We start from the raw sequence: 19,214 nt of genomic DNA, 5'->3' as shown, positions 1-19,214 counted from the left end.
AAAATTTGTGTTGGTCATCTATTATTAAGTGAAGTGTGTTATTTGGTCTGAAGTGTTTTTAATTATTTGTAAGCAAACAAAAAATATTAAAACAAAAAATAAAACTTGAAATGAAATTTTCTGTAGGATATCCTAATATCAAAAATATTTGATAGCCGAATGCCTCTATCACAAGGATTGTACATCCGTGATAAGACTGAATGCACCCTTTAAAATCATAAGTAAATCATAAGTAGCTGTTGATCATAGCTTTTGTATTGTTACTGCATATCTTTGCTGCTGTCACTGGCCTCAGAACACTGGCTCCATGAATTTGGCCACCCCCCCTCTCATAGAAGCCCTCTATTTCAAGCCACTGCACCTGCTGTTCACGGGCCCTCTTTTGGAAAGCACCAGATATTTCGGATTTCACTAGAAAGCATGTCCTACATTGCCCTGCTCCAAATAATCCAGTTAGTTTAGCTTGTTCGCATCACAGAATTTACACCCTGAATTGCTTGAGTCAGGTTGCACGCCAGAGAAAAATGTTGCAAATATAATTTTGGTAATAAGACTCAGAGAGCCTGTGTTTGCTAGCTTAAATCATTATGTAATATATTTTATTCAGCTAAAATGGTCTTAAAAGTAACAGCAGAGGTTGATCATTAAAATTAGGTGTTTATCTATTTTTTTTATCAATATTTATTATCATTGCAGGATGAAATGGTCCTGTTTGGAGAGGGGGCTATGTGGCAATTAAATCTGAGTGTTTGTGCTATAGAAGATTCTGCCTCATCAATTGTGCCAGCTTCTTGGAAGAACCACTTTCCGTCATCTTTAAACATTTTGCAGCACCACACTATGAAATGAATGTTACTCAGTTCTGAGCATTCTGCACTCAAAGTACCGGTTTTTAATTTTCACAGCAAAGGTACCCAAGCTTTTTTTCTGCCCAGTCCCGTTATATATATAAAAAAAAAAATGTCACTTGATGAAGATGGGAATCCTCTGAAGGGTTTCTGTTGACATATTTTGAAGACAATGGTGCTCAAAGTGCTAAATAGGGGATTAATAATTTGATTTGACTTGATTCTCTTTGCTTTTTTCAGGGGCTGTCGTAGTGTAGTTACATTCTGTGTGATGCTATTATCTATCTATCTATATCTTTTTTATATATATATATATATATATATATATATATATATATATATATATATATATATATATATATATATATATATATATATATATATATATATATATATATATATATATATATATATATATATATATATATATAAGACTTTATTTATAATAGCTGCCTATGATTTATCTTTTTTTGTAAAGTCCTTTGAGCCTGTGGTGATACAGGGCTATACAAATAACTTGTCTTGACTTAGTCTGAGGGACTTAGTCTGTTATTGGTGGATCCCTACAAATAATGAATGTGCCTGGCAAGGAGGCTTAAAGTGTCATATCGCTTTTTAATTAAAAATGCAAATGTTTGTACTGTCTGATTGGTTGTGCGTTAATGTGAAACAAATACACGAGTTTTCTCAGAACACAAAATGGACTACTTTAAGTATAATTAGCATTAAAAATGTTGATAGGTAAACATGTCTTTATGATAGGCTCAGAGTTCAGAAAAAAATTCTAATCCTGCAATTGACAATGACTCTCAGTGTAGCCAACAGGTCTACAGTACTGGCACACCAATCCCCTAACTGCTGTCATGCTGACATAGCAAATGACACATGTACGTGTCAGGTTTCTATGACGTTGTTTCTCTAAATTAATGTGTAAAGTTATGCTGTTGAAGGCTGCCAGATAGTCTGACCTACAGACAAGAAGGATGGCTGTTTATGTATATTATGACACCTCAAGACTGATAATCAGTTGCAAAACATAAAGAAAGCATGTTTATACAAAATGTTTTGAAAACATTGATTTGGAAAGAGTGTGTATTGAACTTGGCTCTTATAACATCAGCAGCCCTATTCTCACAGGGACTGAAGTAAGCAGGTGCTGAAACGGGCCTGACTTTGAAGCTGCTAATCCTCACACAGTATATATAGACCCCAGGCAGCAACTGACGCAAACTTTATGAAGCATTGTAGCATACTTGACCTCAGTCCCGCTTAACAATAACAAGTGGAACATCATTCTAATGTATTAACTTCATTTAGTATTATTTTATATGCACTATTTTCCCTAAATCAATACTTTCTGACTTTATAATCTGTAAATCAATTTCCCGAAAATAAGTTAGATAAAATGTGCGTCTAGTTAACATACTCCACAGAAAATAAGAGCTGTGAACAAAAACATTATGTTCCTATGATTAAATGGTGGGGAACCTCAGAGGATTTCATTCAGTCCACCACATATTATATAGTGTAAAATGTCAGATGAAAGGTTATAAAGAGAATACATTTATGATATCCCAAAATAAACAAGCTTTTGACTAACAAAAATGTCTATGGAAAAAAATATTATAAAAGGACAAAGTACTGGCCTCTTAAAAAGCACAAAGTACTGTAATGTCAAGCCTCATTCTATTTCTTTTAGCATGTTTTCGTCAATACAATATCAAGTACCCAGAGGGATATAAATAAATAACAATGCTTTTACACAAAGCCACCTGTTCTTGTCAATCTGAATGCCATTTAAAGAACAAATACATTCAGCATATTAAAAGCAGTCAGGATTCTCATCTATAAACGGTTGGATTTTTTTTTTAAATTATTATCCAAGAAGAAGGAGATAGCATCACTTACTGTCCGCAAGAATTGAATTTCTTCCTCTCCATCGGCACCTTCTGCCATTTTGCTGAGACATTAAGAGCACAACCCTGACAGAGAATGTGGCTTCTCGGTTCTCCTGGTGACTTCCTAGGGAATGTTGCTGAAGGACTTTTGAAGGGTGATGGGGGTCTCGGCCCCTCACTCTCGCAGACTGTTTCATGACAGCTGAGGGGATTGACTGCTCATACATTACTGCATCATGGAGAGGAGGGGCAACTGGACAAGGCAGAACCTCAAAAGTTGGTCCATTGTAATCTAGTTTTCTCATTATGCTCACAGGCTTGAACTACTTTGTATCTATCCATCCATCCACTTGTCTTCATCAGGGTCTCATGTGAGATGGTGCTCTTCCCTACTGACTGGGCAAGAGGCGGGCTACAGCCTGGACAGGTCATCAGTGTAGCACAGAGCTGATAAAGACAGAAAAAAAAAAAATCATTCACATTATCACCAAGGAGCCATTTAGTATTTCATTAGCCTAATTTTATACACCAAAAGTAACATTGGAAAGTATCTTCTTGTAGTGATTAATTTGCTTGAATCCATCAATAAGGAACACAAAATTGAGTAATTTAGCAGGTTTTTTCATCATTCAACAATAAACGCAATTAGCTAAATAATATTAACACTCACATTAGCTTAGTTAGCACTAACATTTGCTTAATTAACATAAACATTAACACTAAGGAACAAGTTAGTCTTTCATTAGCCTAATTTTGTTGACAACAGTAACCCCAGAAAGTAACTTCTTGTACCGTAGTGATTAATTTGCATTGATTCATCATTTACTAACACACCACTCAGTAATTTAGCAGGTTAATTTTTTAGTTATTAAAAAATAAAAGCTTATAAATAAGTAATATCAACATTAACATTAGCTCATGTAGCACTCTCATTACATAGTTAAGTAATCAAATAGTAAGCTATTCAATAATTTCTCAAAGTTTGAAGTGAACAAATTCACAGTCGAGTTAAAGTAACAGTTTGTAACACAAAAACAAAGAAAGAAAGAAAAAAAAAAAATCAAGTTTTTGCAGGACGTACCTACTTAGTTAGCCTCTTCGCCAGTAGAGGGAGACAGCGTGCTAAGCGCGTCATTTCTATACCAGAAGAAGAAAATGCTACAGCTAGTTACAGTACCCTCTGCAATATCACAACATAGAGTGAGCTCGGGTGAGTGCAAACTATTTGGTCGTTTTGAAAAGTGTTGTATCACTTTTGTTGAGACGAACAGATATTTCAACATGCATTTCAGCGTTGATACCTGTGTTGGAGGTTTCAGTTGAATAAATTGCATCGTAGCTCCTTAAGCTAAGCTTTGTGTTGTCAGTCATGCTACAAACAAACCTCTCTAGTTGGTTTGATATTTCAGAAAGCCTTTCGTTCTTTGAGTTAAATTTCAAACGCAAATCGCGTAATAATGACATGAATTTATTCACAAGTGACATGTTAAAAATGTGCTGTGTTCTTTCAACAGCTGTGAGGGCCAGCGGAGGAACAGGATGGATGTCTTGACTCACATTCTCACAGACCCTCTTGAGCCTAAAGATGAGGAGGATGGTCAGATCACTGAGGACTGCATGCTGGGTAACTGCCGGGTCAGCCTGCCCGAGGAACTACTTGAAGATGTGAGTAGTGTGTGGCTGAACGCCCCTTTGACATTGTGTGGATTGTTAAAGCGTCGATTTGTGTTTTGTCTTCAGCCTGAGATCTTCTTCTCTGTGATGAGTGAAAACACGTGGACTGAAGTGCTGTCAGATTCCCAGCGGGAACATTTAAGTCAGTTTTTGCCACAATTCCCCAACAATAACGAAGCAGAGCAGGGCAGAGCCGTGGACGACCTGTTTAACAACAGAAATGTTCATTTTGGAAATCCTCTTCATCTAGCACAAAAACTATTTAGAGGTATTTAACACTATTTAGAGGTATTTAACATGCTCGCTGACTTATCAACTCTTAAAACCTAAACTCATTGTGTTGTCCATGATCCAAACACAGATGGTTACTTCAACCCCGAAGTTGTCAAGTACAGACAGTTGTGTGCGAAGTCTCAGCAAAGACGGCAATTGTACTCTCTTCAGCAATATTACCACAGGTTGCTGAAACAAATCCTCGTCTCTCGAAAGGTATGTTTTGCAAAAAAATGCTGAAGTAAAACATTGGTTTTAATATTCCTTCTGGTTTTAGGAGTTACTGGATTTCGCAGCCCACAATGGTATGGACTTTCCACCAAAGAAAAAGGTACAGACAAGGAGTCATGCTGAAATACGAGAACAAAAGGTTCGTCGACGACTGAGACGCATTTTAAAGGAAGTTAAAACTGAATGTGGAGACAGTAATGCTTCATCTGATGATGACGGTCAGTATTGTTCTGAATTTCTTTCCTTATATGTTTCAATTGCAAGAGTTCACAAGCTGGCATCGGATGTTGGTTAGGAAGCAATGTAAAATCACCTTCCTGCGTTGGCACTGTTTTTGCATTCATAAAGATCTAACGTGGACACCAGCACCACAGTCCCCCTCCTCGCCAACACCCACCGTCTCACTCAGAGTTGTGCCCAGCCTTGCTACCCAAGACATGAAGACCATTGGTGAGTATTTTTATTTTATTTTATTTTTGTGTAATATGCATATATAGTGATATAGTCATCATTACCCTCAGAAAAAATCCCTCTTGGAGAGCAGGACTTGAGAGCTATGTTACAAAACCATCGGGAGAAGAGGAAGCGACAACCAGTAAATGTTTGGATTTGATTGAAATAGAGCGAGTGTTAAATTGTACAGTATATTACAAACAATTCTTCTTCTCAGGATCATCCAGATCTGATGACGTCCGACATCCACCTCAGCGACATACTCGCCAGGGCAAATATTGGTCGCAAATCAGCCTTACGTGAGCTAATCCGATTCAGTAATATTAAGATGTGCTATCTGTTATTAATTTGACTTTGTTTCTATTTCAGCACTATTTGAGCTGTCTCTGCCAAAGAAAAGAATAAAAGAAGAGAGAAGGAAGAAGAAATTGAGAACAGTGAAAGTGGAAAGTGAGGATCCCTGTGACACGCTTACTTCAAACTCCCCTGCAGCCCCTCTAGCGAACATCATCAACTCCATGCCAGACACGCCGATGACGCCACTGGCCAACATTAAGGAGGAGTATGTTTGGTGCACATTTGAGAAAATGCGTCAGGACACACCTTATCAATATGTGTAATCATCATTATTGTAGAATCCTGGAGGAGCCTCCGAGCAGCCCAGTCGCCGTGGAAGAACTTGCTGTCAGTTTCTTCAGCTTGTTGGAGGCCATCTTGAGGGCGGAACGCCTCGCCAGCATTTCACTGGTATTTCCAGGTTGCCTCGCAAGCTTGTTTGTTGTGGAGCTTTGATTTTCAAGGCTTCTTGTGGATGTATTCCAGTTGGAGGAGAAAGTCCAAATGTGGCAGATGTCTCCTGCAAGCTCACTCAACGCCTGGTTTTCATCTGCGTCCTGTTGGTCTGATTTGGTCCTCCATGCCTTGCAGTTTCTTGCAGGAGAGAGTAAAGGTAAGATGGTACCATGAAAAGATATTCTAGCGTGTACACTTAAGGTCCAAATACTAGGGCACACCAGTAGTGTTTTTTTTTCAGTTTATATTGTGTGTTTCAATGTTTTACAGAAGGTGTCATGGCACTTCCCAGCGGCTTCCTTCCATTTGTGGAATTTGTCGATGAAACGCAGCAGTGGAAGTGGATCGGTTAGACAATAATCAAAAGTGACGCCGTGTTAGTTTTTCTGAATGTGTAAAGTATTTTTGTTTCATTTTAGGCCCTACTCAGGATGCAGAGAAGGACTTAATTGCACTCTGTCAACTGTGGCTGGACTCGAAAGACTTTGTGGTCAAGGTATTACCGATCTACACACAAATATTGATTAAAATAATAAAAAAAGCACATCTATCTTTTCGTATGATTTATTTCTAAGTGGCTTTGTCACCCACAGACTGAAAGCGAAGAGATGTCTGAGTTAACGTCCCCCATGCCGCGAGTGTAAGACCCAATCTATGCAAATCTAATAGAAAAATCACCATTTTGAATTTGAATAGATGCTAAAATGTCTTTAACAGTTCGACTGATTATGTGGTGAGGCCCAGTACAGGAGATGAGAGACAACTGTTCCAAATTCAGGTATCGTTTTTTTTATTTGTTTGTTGTCAAGTTTTTGCTATCCACCCCAAAGGAAATTTTGAACCAAGCCGATTTTGATTAAATCTGGTGTACTTGTTAATGTTGGCGGCGTCACTAAAATTTCAGGTCAATCGGAGCAGGGGTTTGGGAATTTTGACATTTTCTGCAAAAAGGGGTGTGGCGGCTGCCTTCATTTGAAGCCATATACAATATCTCAGGAACTACTGGGCTAAAATTCAAAAATGAGGGATCGTTGGAAGGTTGGTGCACATTTTACTAACTTGACCTTTTAAGCAATCAGCAATAATAATGATATTGAAATTTACCTTTTTAGATCATGTGAAAATTGTCTCACATGTTCTCTAAAACTTAAACGTTTCTGAAATATAAAAGTTTTTTTTTTTTGGTAGCCATAAGGAAGGAGTGAAAGAATGCATACCCACAGACATGACAGCCACATGCATCTTTGATCCAATGGTCTGCTTTGATCATTTGACAAGTGTCAACATTTAGTATTGCGCCATCAATATCAAGTATACCAAATTTCATGAAAATTCACCGGTTCATTTGGCATTAAATGACCCCATTATTTTTGTGTTTATTAGAAAAAAAAATGCACTGATGCCACTAATTTTCTCTTCTGACTTTGATTAGGAGCAGCAGAGATACAACCAACCCCACAAAGCCTTCACGTTCCGCATGCATGGCTTTGAATCGGTAGTGGGGCCCGTCAAGGGAGTGTTTGATAAGGAAATGTCCCTCAATAAAGCTCGGGAGCACACGCTGTTGCGTTCCAACCGCCCGCCATACGTCACCATCCTCTCACTGGGTTAGAGCTTCTCCCTATTGTTGCTGCATTTGCATGTGACAACCAAACAGAAGCTTTGAACTCCCTTTCCTTTCTAACAGTGCGGGACGCAGCAGCCAGGCTACCCAATGGAGAAGGAACCCGGGCAGAAATCTGTGAACTGCTAAAGGACTCGCAGTTTCTCGCCCCTGATGTCACAAGTGCACAGGTTGGGAGGCTTTGTGTTTCTCAATTTTTTTATTTTTTTTGATGACCTTCTCATTAAGATGTAGGGCTGTTCTTCTGCCGTGTAGGTAAACACCGTTGTTAGCGGGGCTCTGGATAGACTGCACTACGAGAAAGATCCCTGTGTGAAGTATGATATCGGTCGCAAGCTGTGGATTTACCTGCATCGCAATCGCAGTCAAGAAGAGTTTGGTGAGCAACAACATGCAGGCGGAAGCTTTTTTTTTTTCCTGTCTCATAACCCGATCAGCGCAGGGACGGATAGCGGCGTTCTAATCATCTCTCGCCGTCTAGCACCCTCTCCAAACAGGGAGAAGGGGGCAGGAAGGAGAAGAAGAATGCTGCAATCAGACAGACCCATTAACTAAATGCTTGAGTGTCAATCAAACTGGAACACAGTTATCTAGCTTTTATTAGCCCGATTGTCCAAACTAGCATCAGCAATCACAGTACCCGGCACTGCCTCTTTTATTTCATCCCTTATTAGCTGAATCCGCTGAGTAAAAAATTGCATGTAAAGCATTGTAGTACAAGATTGTATTTTTTTTTTGTAGGGGTGCTCTCATAGTTACACAAATATAGACTCATTAAGTATACCACTCAATCTAACAATACCATTAATGAGAACATGATGTCAGGAATGAGAATCTGAATCTGGCAACAATCAAATTGTCATTTTTGTTTAGATACCTCCATATATTGTATATCATTTTAAGGGGAAATAAGTGTGGAATTGGAATATATCTGTCTGTTTTGTGAAAATGTTTCAGTAGTTCAAAACGGGGACTTCTAGTATTTCTAAGGTTCAGGACTTGCAGTGATTTGCATATATATTAGGGCTGTCAAGTGTTAATTTGAGATTCATTAAGATTGTATTAAATGTTGAAAAAAAAAAACACGTTTAATTTACTACCTGTAGCAGCCGAACATTGCAAAGTATGAGAGGAGAGGAGTGAGATGGACTTTTACTGTGCGTAGTTTTGTTGTTCTATTTTGTAGGGCATGAATGTTATCAAAGGATAAAAGAAACCTATTACAACATTACTTGAAACATTTTATCAGGTGATAATTTTAAATTAATCCCAAGGTTTTAGTCAAGTATGGTCTATGGCAAATTTTGGAATGAATAAGTTAAAAAAATGTAATCACTTAACAGCACTAAGCTCTAGCAGTAGTTATGCATTAATGTACAAATAATGCTAAGTAGGAATTTAGTTTTAATAAGTATTTCCCTAGGGTTACTTTGTTTTCATATTTTTAGTTTAACTACTGATGTGAATGAAGTACTTTTCGACAATAGTTTGTCGAGAGATGGTCCAAAAACTCTTAATTAAGGCATTAAATCAGATTTGGGCTATAAGGTGTTGGTGTTCTCACTTAATGTTTTCTTCTCTCCCATCCAGAGAGGATTCACCAGGCTCAAGCAGCAGCGGCAAAAGCACGAAAAGCACTGCAGCAAAAGCCGAAACCTGCACCCAAGCCCGTGAGACAACTACTTTGTCATTCATATAGCAACGTTTACAATATTTTTTTTCATGATACCGCTGAATAATCGTTCTAGGTTTTGAGTGGCAAGTTTTTTTGACGTTCTCAAATCTCCATTTTATTTCTGTAGAAAGCTGGCAGTAAAGACGGTGCTAAGACAGCAGGCTGTTTGGAAGCAGGACAGGATATAGGATCTAGTCCCATGTCACCAACGCCCTCTACGCCTACCCCCAATACTCCTGGGACCCCAAAGTCACCCTTGCCCTGCACAGTCACAACACCAACTAAGAGCACTGTGGCTGATGCAATCAAATCCAACCAAGGGTGCATTTCTTTTTTTCACTGTTATGTTAAAACAACACTGGACATGTACTCAACTCCTCTGTCTTTTGCAGCGTTCTCCTGGTGTCTCCCCCTTCCTTGCCCCAAGTGAGCTCAATCCTACCTGCCAGTCAGGCCAGCCCATCTACATCTCAACCCGTCACTTCGCAACACGCGGCCCGATTAGTCAGTCACCTGGCGGCAGGCTCCCTCCCTCAGGTGCGGGTGGTTTCCGCTCAGCCCGGACTGGCTTCTCCGTCAGGAAGTCAGCAAGCTGCTCTGGTCCATCAGAACCCTCATCAGATCAGGATGCCGGTGTCTGTGGCAACCAAGGGCATCTCACAGGTAAAAGGGTTAATTAGAAGAGGTCACGCCTTTGGAATATTTATCGACCTCCATGTTCGTGGATGTATTGTGGAAAACAGGCAGTTGTGTCCGTGCCTTTGAGGAGCCAGTGTGCTAGTCCTGTGCAGGTGTCCAACACACTATCCGTTTCTACGTCTACCGTGCCCAAATCTCAGACTGTGTCACCAGGCAGCCCAGCCAACATCTCTGCATCATCGCCGGCTGTGCTGCAAGGAGTCACCAGCCAAAACATCAAACAGGCAAACCATACATCATCTTTTTTTAAACATTGCACATTAGTTTACGGTAAAAAAAAAAGACTAAACATGAATGACAGCCCACCTATTGTAATCTCATAATATCTAGTACAAGATCTGCAAACGCCATTTCCTAGATTAGCCCTCAAGTTGTTTAGTCATTTTAATGTATTTAAAGAAGCCCTGGGCTTTCTAATTGCCTGATTTTTTTTTTTTTGTGGCAATAAGAATTTCGGCTATTAACACCTATTTTTCCCCCTGGTGGGAAGGGGAAAAAAAAAAAAAAAGCTTTGTTTGGGGGGGGACACTAATTATTCAGTCAGAATAATCAAACTTGGCTGGCAGGTTCTTTCCTACTAGCATTAAAAGAGTTAAATGTGAAACAAGCAATTTTATAGATTGTTTTTTAATATATATTTTCCATAACTAAATTAACATTATTTCACAAATAAAGGTCAATAAATACATCGCAAACGCAGGTTAGGAGGAAAAAGTGGCTAAACGAATATTAGAAAATTGCATTATATTGACCCAGATGAACTCATTCACTGTAAGATATAAATTGCTGTAAACTGTAAGCTGTAAACTGTAATTTTGCTATTTTATATACCCACGATTGTATTCACTGATTATATACTAAACACAACAAATACACCAAATGAAAGGTGCTCTTTTATAATTACCAATAGAAAAAAAGGTAGCCCTTCCCTGCCTTTATCGTCTGTATTTTCTTTTCAAAGGTGTCCATCACTGGCCAGTTAGGGGTGAAGACGCCAGGAGCAGCCGGAATTCCAATTAGCGCCACAAACCTCCGTATCCAGGGTAAAGATGTCTTGCGTCTTCCGCCCTCCTCCATCACCACGGATGCCAAAGGCCAAACCGTACTGCGGATCACGCCGGACATGATGGCCACGCTTACCAAATCTCCCGTGGCGACAGTCAAACTCACTCCCGACTTCCTGGGCACGCCGGCCGCCGCCGGCGCTAGCAAAAGCATCTCGGCCACGCTGCACGTCACGCCCCCTCATCCGTCCGTCTCCGCCCCTGCGTCCTGCACAGGGGAGGTAGCCACCGGCAAAACCGCGTCTGTCGCTTCCACCCTGTTAAAGGCCACAGGAGACACAGCCATACGCCTGATGCCCACGTTGGGCGTCACCGTGGCCGACCAGAAATCTCGGACCTTCTCCACTGTCAGCTCCCCGGACAAGAGCGCCACCACTATCCGTATCATGCCGGGCCTTGGGGTGATCCCGCAGAAGCAAGGTCAGGCCATCACCATGACATCCGCTGCCGGGGGCGGCAAGCCCCCGACGGCATCCTCCGGTGGTAACGTCATGACGGTGGCTGGCGCAAAGGGCATTACGGTGGCTTCAGGAGGCTCGGCTTCTTCTCTGAAGCTGGGCACCGCCACGGCAACCATGCGCCAGGTTCCTGCCCCTGTGGTCAACACACAGACAGTAAGAGAGTTTATTGTGTAACATAATGCCGACACACTCAGATTGTTAGAATACTGCACCAACTTCGAAACAAGCCGATTGTGTTTACTAGTTGAGAGCGCCCCTTGGTGGAGAGTATATTAGCAGTTCAAAGTCAAAATCAGTACAGTACTTATATAGCGTCATAGCATAGGGTTTTTTTTTGTCTCCCTTTGTTTACTGGGAGATTGCCCCCTGGTGGCTAGTGTAAAAAATTGCAGATAAACCGCACTGGACTATAAACTGTAGGGTTTGAAGCGTGAGAAAAAAGTAGCATTTTATAGTCTGAAATTTACAGTAGTAGTACCAGTAGTGTTATTGTAAATGTGAATTAAGCAACAACGTTTACCAGTTTCTATCCAGCAATGGCGGAGTGTACCATTTTGCCACTTTGTCATTGTGATGTCATTTTCCACAAAAAAAACAATATTAATCATAATGTTGTGTTAGGACTAGCGGGGGGGGGGGACATATATTGTGAAGAGATTTTTTTTCCTCCCCATTTGTAACATCTATTGTTCTAGTGCTGGTGAACTAAAGCAGACACCAATATTATTGTGACACTAACATCAGACACCTACTGTACCATACTAGATTTGAACAGTTGAGGAAGCCCTTGAGAAAAAAATTGCCTGAATCTGAATCTTAAAGCTGTTATGGACTCTAAGCAAAGGTCTGTTAATTCATATCATCTTATCTGTTTGGTGCAAGTTGTGACCTACTGAACCATTCTGGTTTGGGATGAGTGTTTATGTTGATCTTTATATACTGTTGGCTAAACAGAGACCATGCTATCTCTTCATTTCATCATAGGGCAAGTTACCTGCACGCATCACAGTTCCTCTATCTGTCCTCAACCAACCATTGAAAAGTAAGAGCGTGGTGACCACACCAATTGTTAAAGGGAGTCTCAACACAAAGTAAGTCTCAACCTAGGCAGTGCAGTAAAATATTGGCCGGGTAAAGTCACAAAATGTTTGTCTCTTTCTTTGTAGTATCAGCAGCTTGGGTCGGAACATCATCTTAACCACCATGCCTGCAGGCACCAAGCTGATTGCTGGAAACAAACCAGTCAGCTTTGTCACAGCGCAACAGTTCCAGCAGCTCCAGCAGCAAGGACAGGCCACGCAGGTTGGTAGCAAGTTTCACTAGGAAGAAGAGATAATGCATTTATATTCATAGCAGCATTATAAACAGATGGTAAATTTAGAAACTTCCATTTGTCAGATTTGGCAGTAACCATGGCTCACTTCTTATCCAGTGCTCATTTCTGGTCTGTTCAGGTTCGCATCCAGACAGTCCAGGCGCAGCAGCTCCAGCAGCACATGGCGGCAGCTTCCCCCAAACCTGTGTCCACGGTGGTCGTTACCACAGCGCCTTCGCCAAAATGTCCGCCTGATCCGCCACCTGCACCTCCTCAGTGATCTGAGCTCGCCATCTTACTGTTCATTGTTTCTGTGATATATTGGCTTTTCAGTGTAATTCCAAAACATGTTTCAGTTCGCCAATGGTTTTTTTGGTAAATAACCCTCCTCAACTACATTTCATTCATTTAGTTTCCCTTAATGTTGAAGCAAACTTCTTCAATTGAGTCCATTCATTAAATATCACACCTTGAATTTGTTTGCATTTATTATAATTACTGACACCCCTTCCCAAAAAAACACATTTGAACTTTTCTCACAATTGTCCATAGGAGCGTGGAAAATAATTTTTCTAGATGTGACAAGTGTTTGATGGCACCTCCAGTATGAATCCTACTTTTTAGTCCCAAGTGTGCTGTGATTGGTTCAGCTCACCTGTAAAATTAAGGTTCAAGCAGTGTAAAAAATAGGTTTAATAAGTGATTTTTGACAACAGTCCACTGTGCATTTTGGACAACAATAACATCAGATTAAAAAAAAAATGTGTCAGTTTATGAGGCTAGTCCAGTACAAATATTAATTCTCCCACAAAAACACAGAACATTTTAATGCCATTACTCATCTTCTGATTCTTCAAGCAAAGCTTTGTCAGAGTTGGCAGTGGACAGTTTATTTCGCATCATCATTTCAATGTCTTGTGCTCTTCTGGAGAATCTCCTTATGGTGCTTTGGGGACAAAAAAAAAGGCACAAGATGGTGACACATTTACAAGCAACTATAGAATATTTATTGCAAACGTTTAGCAGAGGTGTCCAAAATGTGTGTGTCCAAAAATGTTTCAAATGGCACGCGAGGAAGGTGTAAAAAAAAAAAAAATCAAAAATATCAACAATATATGATTGCTTCCTTGACTGATTTTAGCCTTTTATTAGACAAATAATTTTGAAGTGGCTCCTGCACCCTTCCATTTTTCTGTATGGCCACCAAATGAAAATTTGGACACCCCTGCTTTATAATATTTGATTTGTTAATAACACACAAAAATTGACATTAGAGGCTAGTTAAAATAAAAACAACAGGTATTTAAGTTGGATACAAAAAATCCAACAATATTATGCACAGCTCGCACTATGACGCAATACAGTTCTCAACAAAAAAAATGAAGATTGTTGAATCATTCTTCTGAGTGTAATTGTGTATCTTAAAACATAGGATACTCACATCCAGACGGCAGCTGAGATGCAAGTGACGATAAGCAAAGCCACCGCCAAATGCCAGCAGAAGCACATGGTGACAAACATGATGTTGCTATGCAAAGTCAAATCCCACTTTGCGCCACTTGGTGGGTAAAGAACAAAACCAATCTGGAATGAGGGTCAAACAACAAGCACTTTAGGAAAGTTGTTAATAAATAGCTACGGTTCCCCCCTTATTGTTTTGCTAAACTTTACAATAAAATCTGAGGAACGTTTAAGTTCTTGTATTAGTCCTAAGCACTTGTCAATATTACCTGGTAGAACCACGAGCCCTGCAGGATGAACAGGCACGCTTTCAGCATCTCCAGAATAAAGTGGTCTCTCATGAACACTTCCATCATGGCGCTGGCCGACCCGCTGAACACGGCCACCAGGAGCAGGGAGTGGATGTGGGCGTCCAGCGGGGGTCGACTGTGCACGTGGTAGTAGAACAGAAATCCTGGGTGACAAAACAACAAAATGGAACTCTCGACACATTTAAGCCCAAATTTTTCCTGGACATGAAAACATCCAAATTATATGCCACTTGTAACTCTTTAAAATAATCAAGAACCCTTTTAAATAAATGTGAAATCGTTGATGATAAGATGTGTTTTATGACCTGTCACAACAATATAATTACTTATTGTGCAAACACACCTAATCAATTTGAGTAAGTGCAAATGCATATATCATCTTAAAGATCATGTGTACGAAAAATCTTTGTTCTATGTTTATTTTAACATACTTAACTAACCTTTTGTTTGGGAGCTTTGAGGCTGTCATCTTTCTCTCAAAGTGCAACCACAAATTAAACAGCTCTGGTCATGTGACAATATGCTCTTAACATGTGACATTGGACACATTTCATCTACACATTGTAGTATTATTTTACACATTACAGCCTCTTAAATTGAATTTTCTTCATGGTCACTTTTGTGACCAATGGGTTAAGTGCAGGGCTGTCAAACTCATTTTAACTCAGGGTCCACATAGAGGAAAATCTATTCTCAAGCGGGCTAGACTGGTAAAATCATGGTATATAACTTAAAAACAATAAGTGTCACTTATATGTAGATTTTTGCTATGTGTGCCGGCCTGGTCCCAATTCCAAGCAGACAGTCGCGGCCAACTGTAAAGATGAATGAAGTCAAAGATAACTTTCTTTTTGGTCCCCTACATATCCCTGAAGAAATTGTTTTTCTTAAATTGCAAGAATTTAAGGGAAATTTTAAGATGAGAACCAAGAATTCAACAAAACAATGAAACATAGAGGGAAAATGCCCCAATCAAAATATGCAGTTGCACAATTTCTTTTCAAGGAGTCCAGCGAAGTGCAAAGAAAATGAAAACAGAATAGATGCTGTATTATTTGATGTTGAATGGCACCCACATGATGACATATATGATAGACGATAACTCAAAAAGAAGTCATGATGTCACATAAAACACGATAGTGCTGTGTGCTAACTGCTGAGCTATAAATAAAGTAAATTTAAAAAGAAACACAAGAGTGATTCTTTATAATACAACAAAGAGCGAAGCCAAATGCCCGGTAATGGCCAAGACAGCAACCGGCGGCCATTGTGAATATCTTTGGGCAATCGAAGGATTTTATCCGCACTAAGCATAAGCACAAAGCTAGACGCTAATGCTAACATGAAAGCTAGCGTCGTGTTCCGGTTTCTGTTAGTGAAGCAATCAAGCTATTTGGCACAGGCATGATGATTGCTCACTTTCGCTTGTAAGTTCCACTGCTCATTTAGCACGAATTATTGTCTACTAATTTTGCACAGCTAACTAATTGGTTTGAGCCTATTCATTTTTTGAATGCTTAACAAAATCCTCTTGAGGCCGAATTAAACCTCTTTGCGGGCCGGATCTGGCCCGCGGACCGTACATTCGACACCCCTACCTAAGTGTATTAGTGCTGTAGGTTGAACTTCATCTTGCGTCATCTTACCTTCAACAAAAAGAGCCAAGGAGAGGGTAAGGCGGTCCACACCAACCGGCACCAGTTTGGAAGCCGTGCTCACCACCAAGCCCGTTCCAGAGATGCCGAAAAAGAGGTACATGGTGGAGTGCTGCCAGTTCATCAGCTTGACCCAGGAATCGTTGTGCGTGTCGTAGAGGCGAGCATGCGGCCCGTCCACCACGAACTGCTCTACCATGATGCCTGAAACAGGACGGCATGGGTTAGGATGGGTAAGGAGAGGTTCACGCGTCGAGAGAAAGGACTAACCAACAAATGAGGCAAAGATTTGCAAGCCTCCCTCAATGTAGTCCATTCGTTTAAAAAAAGGAGGCAAAAGTGATCTGCCTTTGGGCTGTTTTTTCCTCCAGTAGTGCTGCAAAGTGTGCTTGACTGTCAGCCACAAGCCAAAGAGCAAGAAGAAGGAGCCAGGAATGGCGTGGCCTCCAAAGTTGGCCATGGCGAAGACTAAAAGCAGATACAGGAAACAGTCAAGTTGGTTGCCATTTGTAGCTTGATGCACTTTTCTCTTTTGAGTACCGGTTTAAAGTGCAAACGGATAACCTTCCGTTTTATGATTTTCCGACGGCTTCTCGTGATAATAAATCCCTCCCAACTAAGGCATTTACCAAGGTGTGTGTTTGTGCAATGAATGACCTATGTCCAATATTTGTTTAATTTTTTTTCTACGTTAAATTACTGAGTCTGAAACAATTTCACTTTTTGAAAATGTTGTTTTGTCTTCACAATGGTCGTGGGCTTGCCGGTGCCTATACCAGCGTGTCTTCGGACAGTAAACCGGATACACCCTTGACTGGGTGCCAGCCAATCACAGGGCACACGGAGATAAACAACCATCCACACTCACAAACACAACTAAGGGCAATTTAGAGTCCTCAATATACCAAGCATACATATATTTTTGCGAATGTGGGAGTAAACCAGAGTACCTGCAGAAAACCCACAGGGGCACGGGGAGAACATACAAACTCTAGACAGGGAGGCCGGAATCAAATCCACAACCTCCACATGTGAGGCGGACGTGCAGTGTAATTGTGATAAAATTAGGATTGGCATCTTTTTTTTCACTTGGGTTTTTTTTCGGCTTGGACCACTGGTGTCAAATTTAAGGCCATGGGGCCAGATCTGGCCCACCACATCATTTTATGTGGACCACAAAATGCTGATTGGACTTCAAGTTTCTGGCTAAAATACCAAATTTGGAAATCGTCGACATTGAAACATTTGGAGGGAAAAAACACAATTTTTAGTTCCCAATCACTCTTTTGAACAGATTCTCCCTGCCTTTGATTTAAAAAATACACAAAAAAATCTATTTGACTTCCCAGTCATCTCGGCGCCCCGACAGAAACTACTACTATAACGTGGCCCTCAATAAAAATGAGTTTGACGCCCCAGGCTTAGACAAACCTTTGACCTGTATAGCTGCTGGAAAAAAAAAGTAGTTACCAATTGTTGAAAGATATGCTATATTGCTTTTTCCTTGTATCAGTGTAAAAAATGATTCGGTTTTAGGTATACAAATTTTATCGATAATAATCTTATTTATGGTCGCCGTGGCATGGGGGGGAGGGCAACATGTTTTCATTTTCCTAGGGGGCTTTGCAAAATATAATTGAGAAGCACTGCCTTAGAGAAATATAAAGGCTATGTGTATACTGTATGTACTATTCATATACTGTATATATATATATATATATATATATATATATATATATATATATATATATATATATATATATATGTCAATTCACTATTTGGGATGTTTGTAATGGAAAAGTAAAAGTAAACAAACAGTCGCGTATATGCTGTTTAGAAATCACAAAGCTTTACGCACTAAACTTTCAATCTGTTTCCGCAAACAAATAGTCGACAAGCTGTCATTTATTCGATGATTTGCCTACATTGAGGTCTCAGCGAGAGCTGGTTTTCGCCTGTTTGTAGAAAAGCAAAATTGTTTCGAACTGGCCAGACGAGTTTTTCACGCCGAACATAAGACAAATGTGTTAAATGTGAATCACAGAACATCTATAGCCTATGTTTTGTTAAGAAAGAGCAAAAAGTTGCATCGATACCTTAACTTCCGCCTCCAAGTTCCGAGGAAGAGCCGGTGGATTGCTTGCAAATGTGCGAACGCTGCCACCTGTCACACGATGGGAAAAAATTGAATGTGCGTTTGCATCGGCCACACCCAACATGTGCCTTTTTTTTCTATCACGCTTCGTCCAGGGAGCAAACATGGGCGACAACTTTGCAACATTGTTATCTTAATCAATCCCTACCTCTATTATTCTAATAATAAAGAAAAAAAGCGAATGGTACAGACCTTAATTCAACGAGTAGCAATAGACTGATGACTGTAATTCACTTTGCTAATGTGTAACCCATATGTCAACAAAACGGACGTCATCGCAACCAGGCAGATTTTTTTTTTTTTTTTTGCCACAACCAGATTTGACCTGAAACAGATAGTCAGCATGACGTCACGCTAAACATTGATTGGACATTCAAGTAAAGGTTTCACAGTCATCTAGTATGAAATGTGGGGGGGGGAATAGTATGACTCAGATGTATGTCATCTAGCAAATTAAAAAAAAAATAAGAAAAGGACGAGATTTGAAGGAGATTTAAAATCATCATATCGAGATAAAAAGACGTTATGACGAGATTTAATGTATCAAGTAGAGATTAAAAATCCTCATGCCGAGATTTAGTCATGATGATGAGATTTAAAATCATCATGTCGGAATAAAAAGCAA

General features: G+C 40.0%; 3 protein-coding genes across 5 annotated transcripts in view; 1 reads left to right on the top strand and 2 right to left on the bottom strand.

Annotated features, from left to right (window-relative positions):
• Nucleotides 1-2,804, bottom strand: part of LOC148408932 (ryanodine receptor 1-like) — a 49,998-nt gene extending 47,194 nt beyond the window's left edge. For all 3 annotated transcript variants that reach the window (XM_088439994.1, XM_088439993.1, XM_088439992.1), the window contains exon 1: nucleotides 2,757-2,804. In XM_088439994.1, the coding sequence (XP_088296120.1) occupies nucleotides 2,757-2,804 (48 nt within the window). The remainder of the gene's footprint in view (nucleotides 1-2,756) is intronic.
• Nucleotides 2,805-3,897: 1,093 nt separating this feature from the next.
• nfrkb (nuclear factor related to kappaB binding protein) lies at nucleotides 3,898-13,482 on the top strand. The gene is made up of 26 exons (XM_088441215.1): nucleotides 3,898-3,956; nucleotides 4,261-4,411; nucleotides 4,487-4,688; nucleotides 4,782-4,909; nucleotides 4,971-5,142; nucleotides 5,273-5,374; nucleotides 5,446-5,519; nucleotides 5,595-5,676; nucleotides 5,747-5,939; nucleotides 6,013-6,124; nucleotides 6,200-6,326; nucleotides 6,440-6,517; nucleotides 6,589-6,665; nucleotides 6,763-6,809; nucleotides 6,887-6,947; nucleotides 7,602-7,776; nucleotides 7,857-7,963; nucleotides 8,049-8,172; nucleotides 9,384-9,463; nucleotides 9,596-9,789; nucleotides 9,861-10,131; nucleotides 10,212-10,391; nucleotides 11,129-11,845; nucleotides 12,677-12,783; nucleotides 12,859-12,994; nucleotides 13,147-13,482. Exons 2-26 carry the CDS (start codon nucleotides 4,286-4,288, stop codon nucleotides 13,285-13,287), a joined length of 3,813 nt encoding a protein of 1,270 aa, XP_088297341.1. The 5' UTR covers nucleotides 3,898-3,956; nucleotides 4,261-4,285; the 3' UTR covers nucleotides 13,288-13,482.
• tmem45b (transmembrane protein 45B) lies at nucleotides 13,478-18,877 on the bottom strand. The gene is made up of 7 exons (XM_088441217.1): nucleotides 18,782-18,877; nucleotides 18,531-18,598; nucleotides 16,705-16,902; nucleotides 16,426-16,638; nucleotides 14,738-14,922; nucleotides 14,449-14,591; nucleotides 13,478-13,953 (listed from the first exon to the last, which is right to left on the bottom strand). The coding sequence occupies exons 3-7, from the start codon at nucleotides 16,892-16,894 to the stop codon at nucleotides 13,842-13,844; spliced, it is 843 nt and encodes a 280-aa protein (XP_088297343.1). The 5' UTR covers nucleotides 16,895-16,902; nucleotides 18,531-18,598; nucleotides 18,782-18,877; the 3' UTR covers nucleotides 13,478-13,841.
• Between the last annotated feature and the right edge of the window lie 337 nt (nucleotides 18,878-19,214).

This window comes from Hippichthys cyanospilos, chromosome 18, assembly GCF_059441005.1.
Source record: "Hippichthys cyanospilos isolate Australia breed blue-spotted pipefish chromosome 18, RoL_Hcya_1.0, whole genome shotgun sequence".
Lineage (NCBI taxonomy): Eukaryota > Metazoa > Chordata > Actinopteri > Syngnathiformes > Syngnathidae > Hippichthys > Hippichthys cyanospilos.
The sequence above is the reverse complement of the archived record's forward strand: the minus strand, read 5'-3'. Positions and strand labels throughout refer to the sequence as shown.

Coding starts and splice junctions, on each gene's coding strand:
- tmem45b (XM_088441217.1), bottom strand. CDS start 16,894: ATGGCCAACTTTGGAGGCCACGCCATTCCTGGCTCCTTCTTCTTGCTC. Junction 14,592..14,737: donor AGGGCTCGTGGTTCTACCAG/GTAATATTGACA, acceptor CCCTCATTCCAG/ATTGGTTTTGTTCTTTACCC. Junction 13,954..14,448: donor ATCTCAGCTGCCGTCTGGAT/GTGAGTATCCTA, acceptor TTGTCCCCAAAG/CACCATAAGGAGATTCTCCA.
- nfrkb (XM_088441215.1), top strand. CDS start 4,286: ATGGATGTCTTGACTCACATTCTCACAGACCCTCTTGAGCCTAAAGAT. Junction 6,948..7,601: donor GACAACTGTTCCAAATTCAG/GTATCGTTTTTT, acceptor GACTTTGATTAG/GAGCAGCAGAGATACAACCA. Junction 7,777..7,856: donor CGTCACCATCCTCTCACTGG/GTTAGAGCTTCT, acceptor CCTTTCTAACAG/TGCGGGACGCAGCAGCCAGG.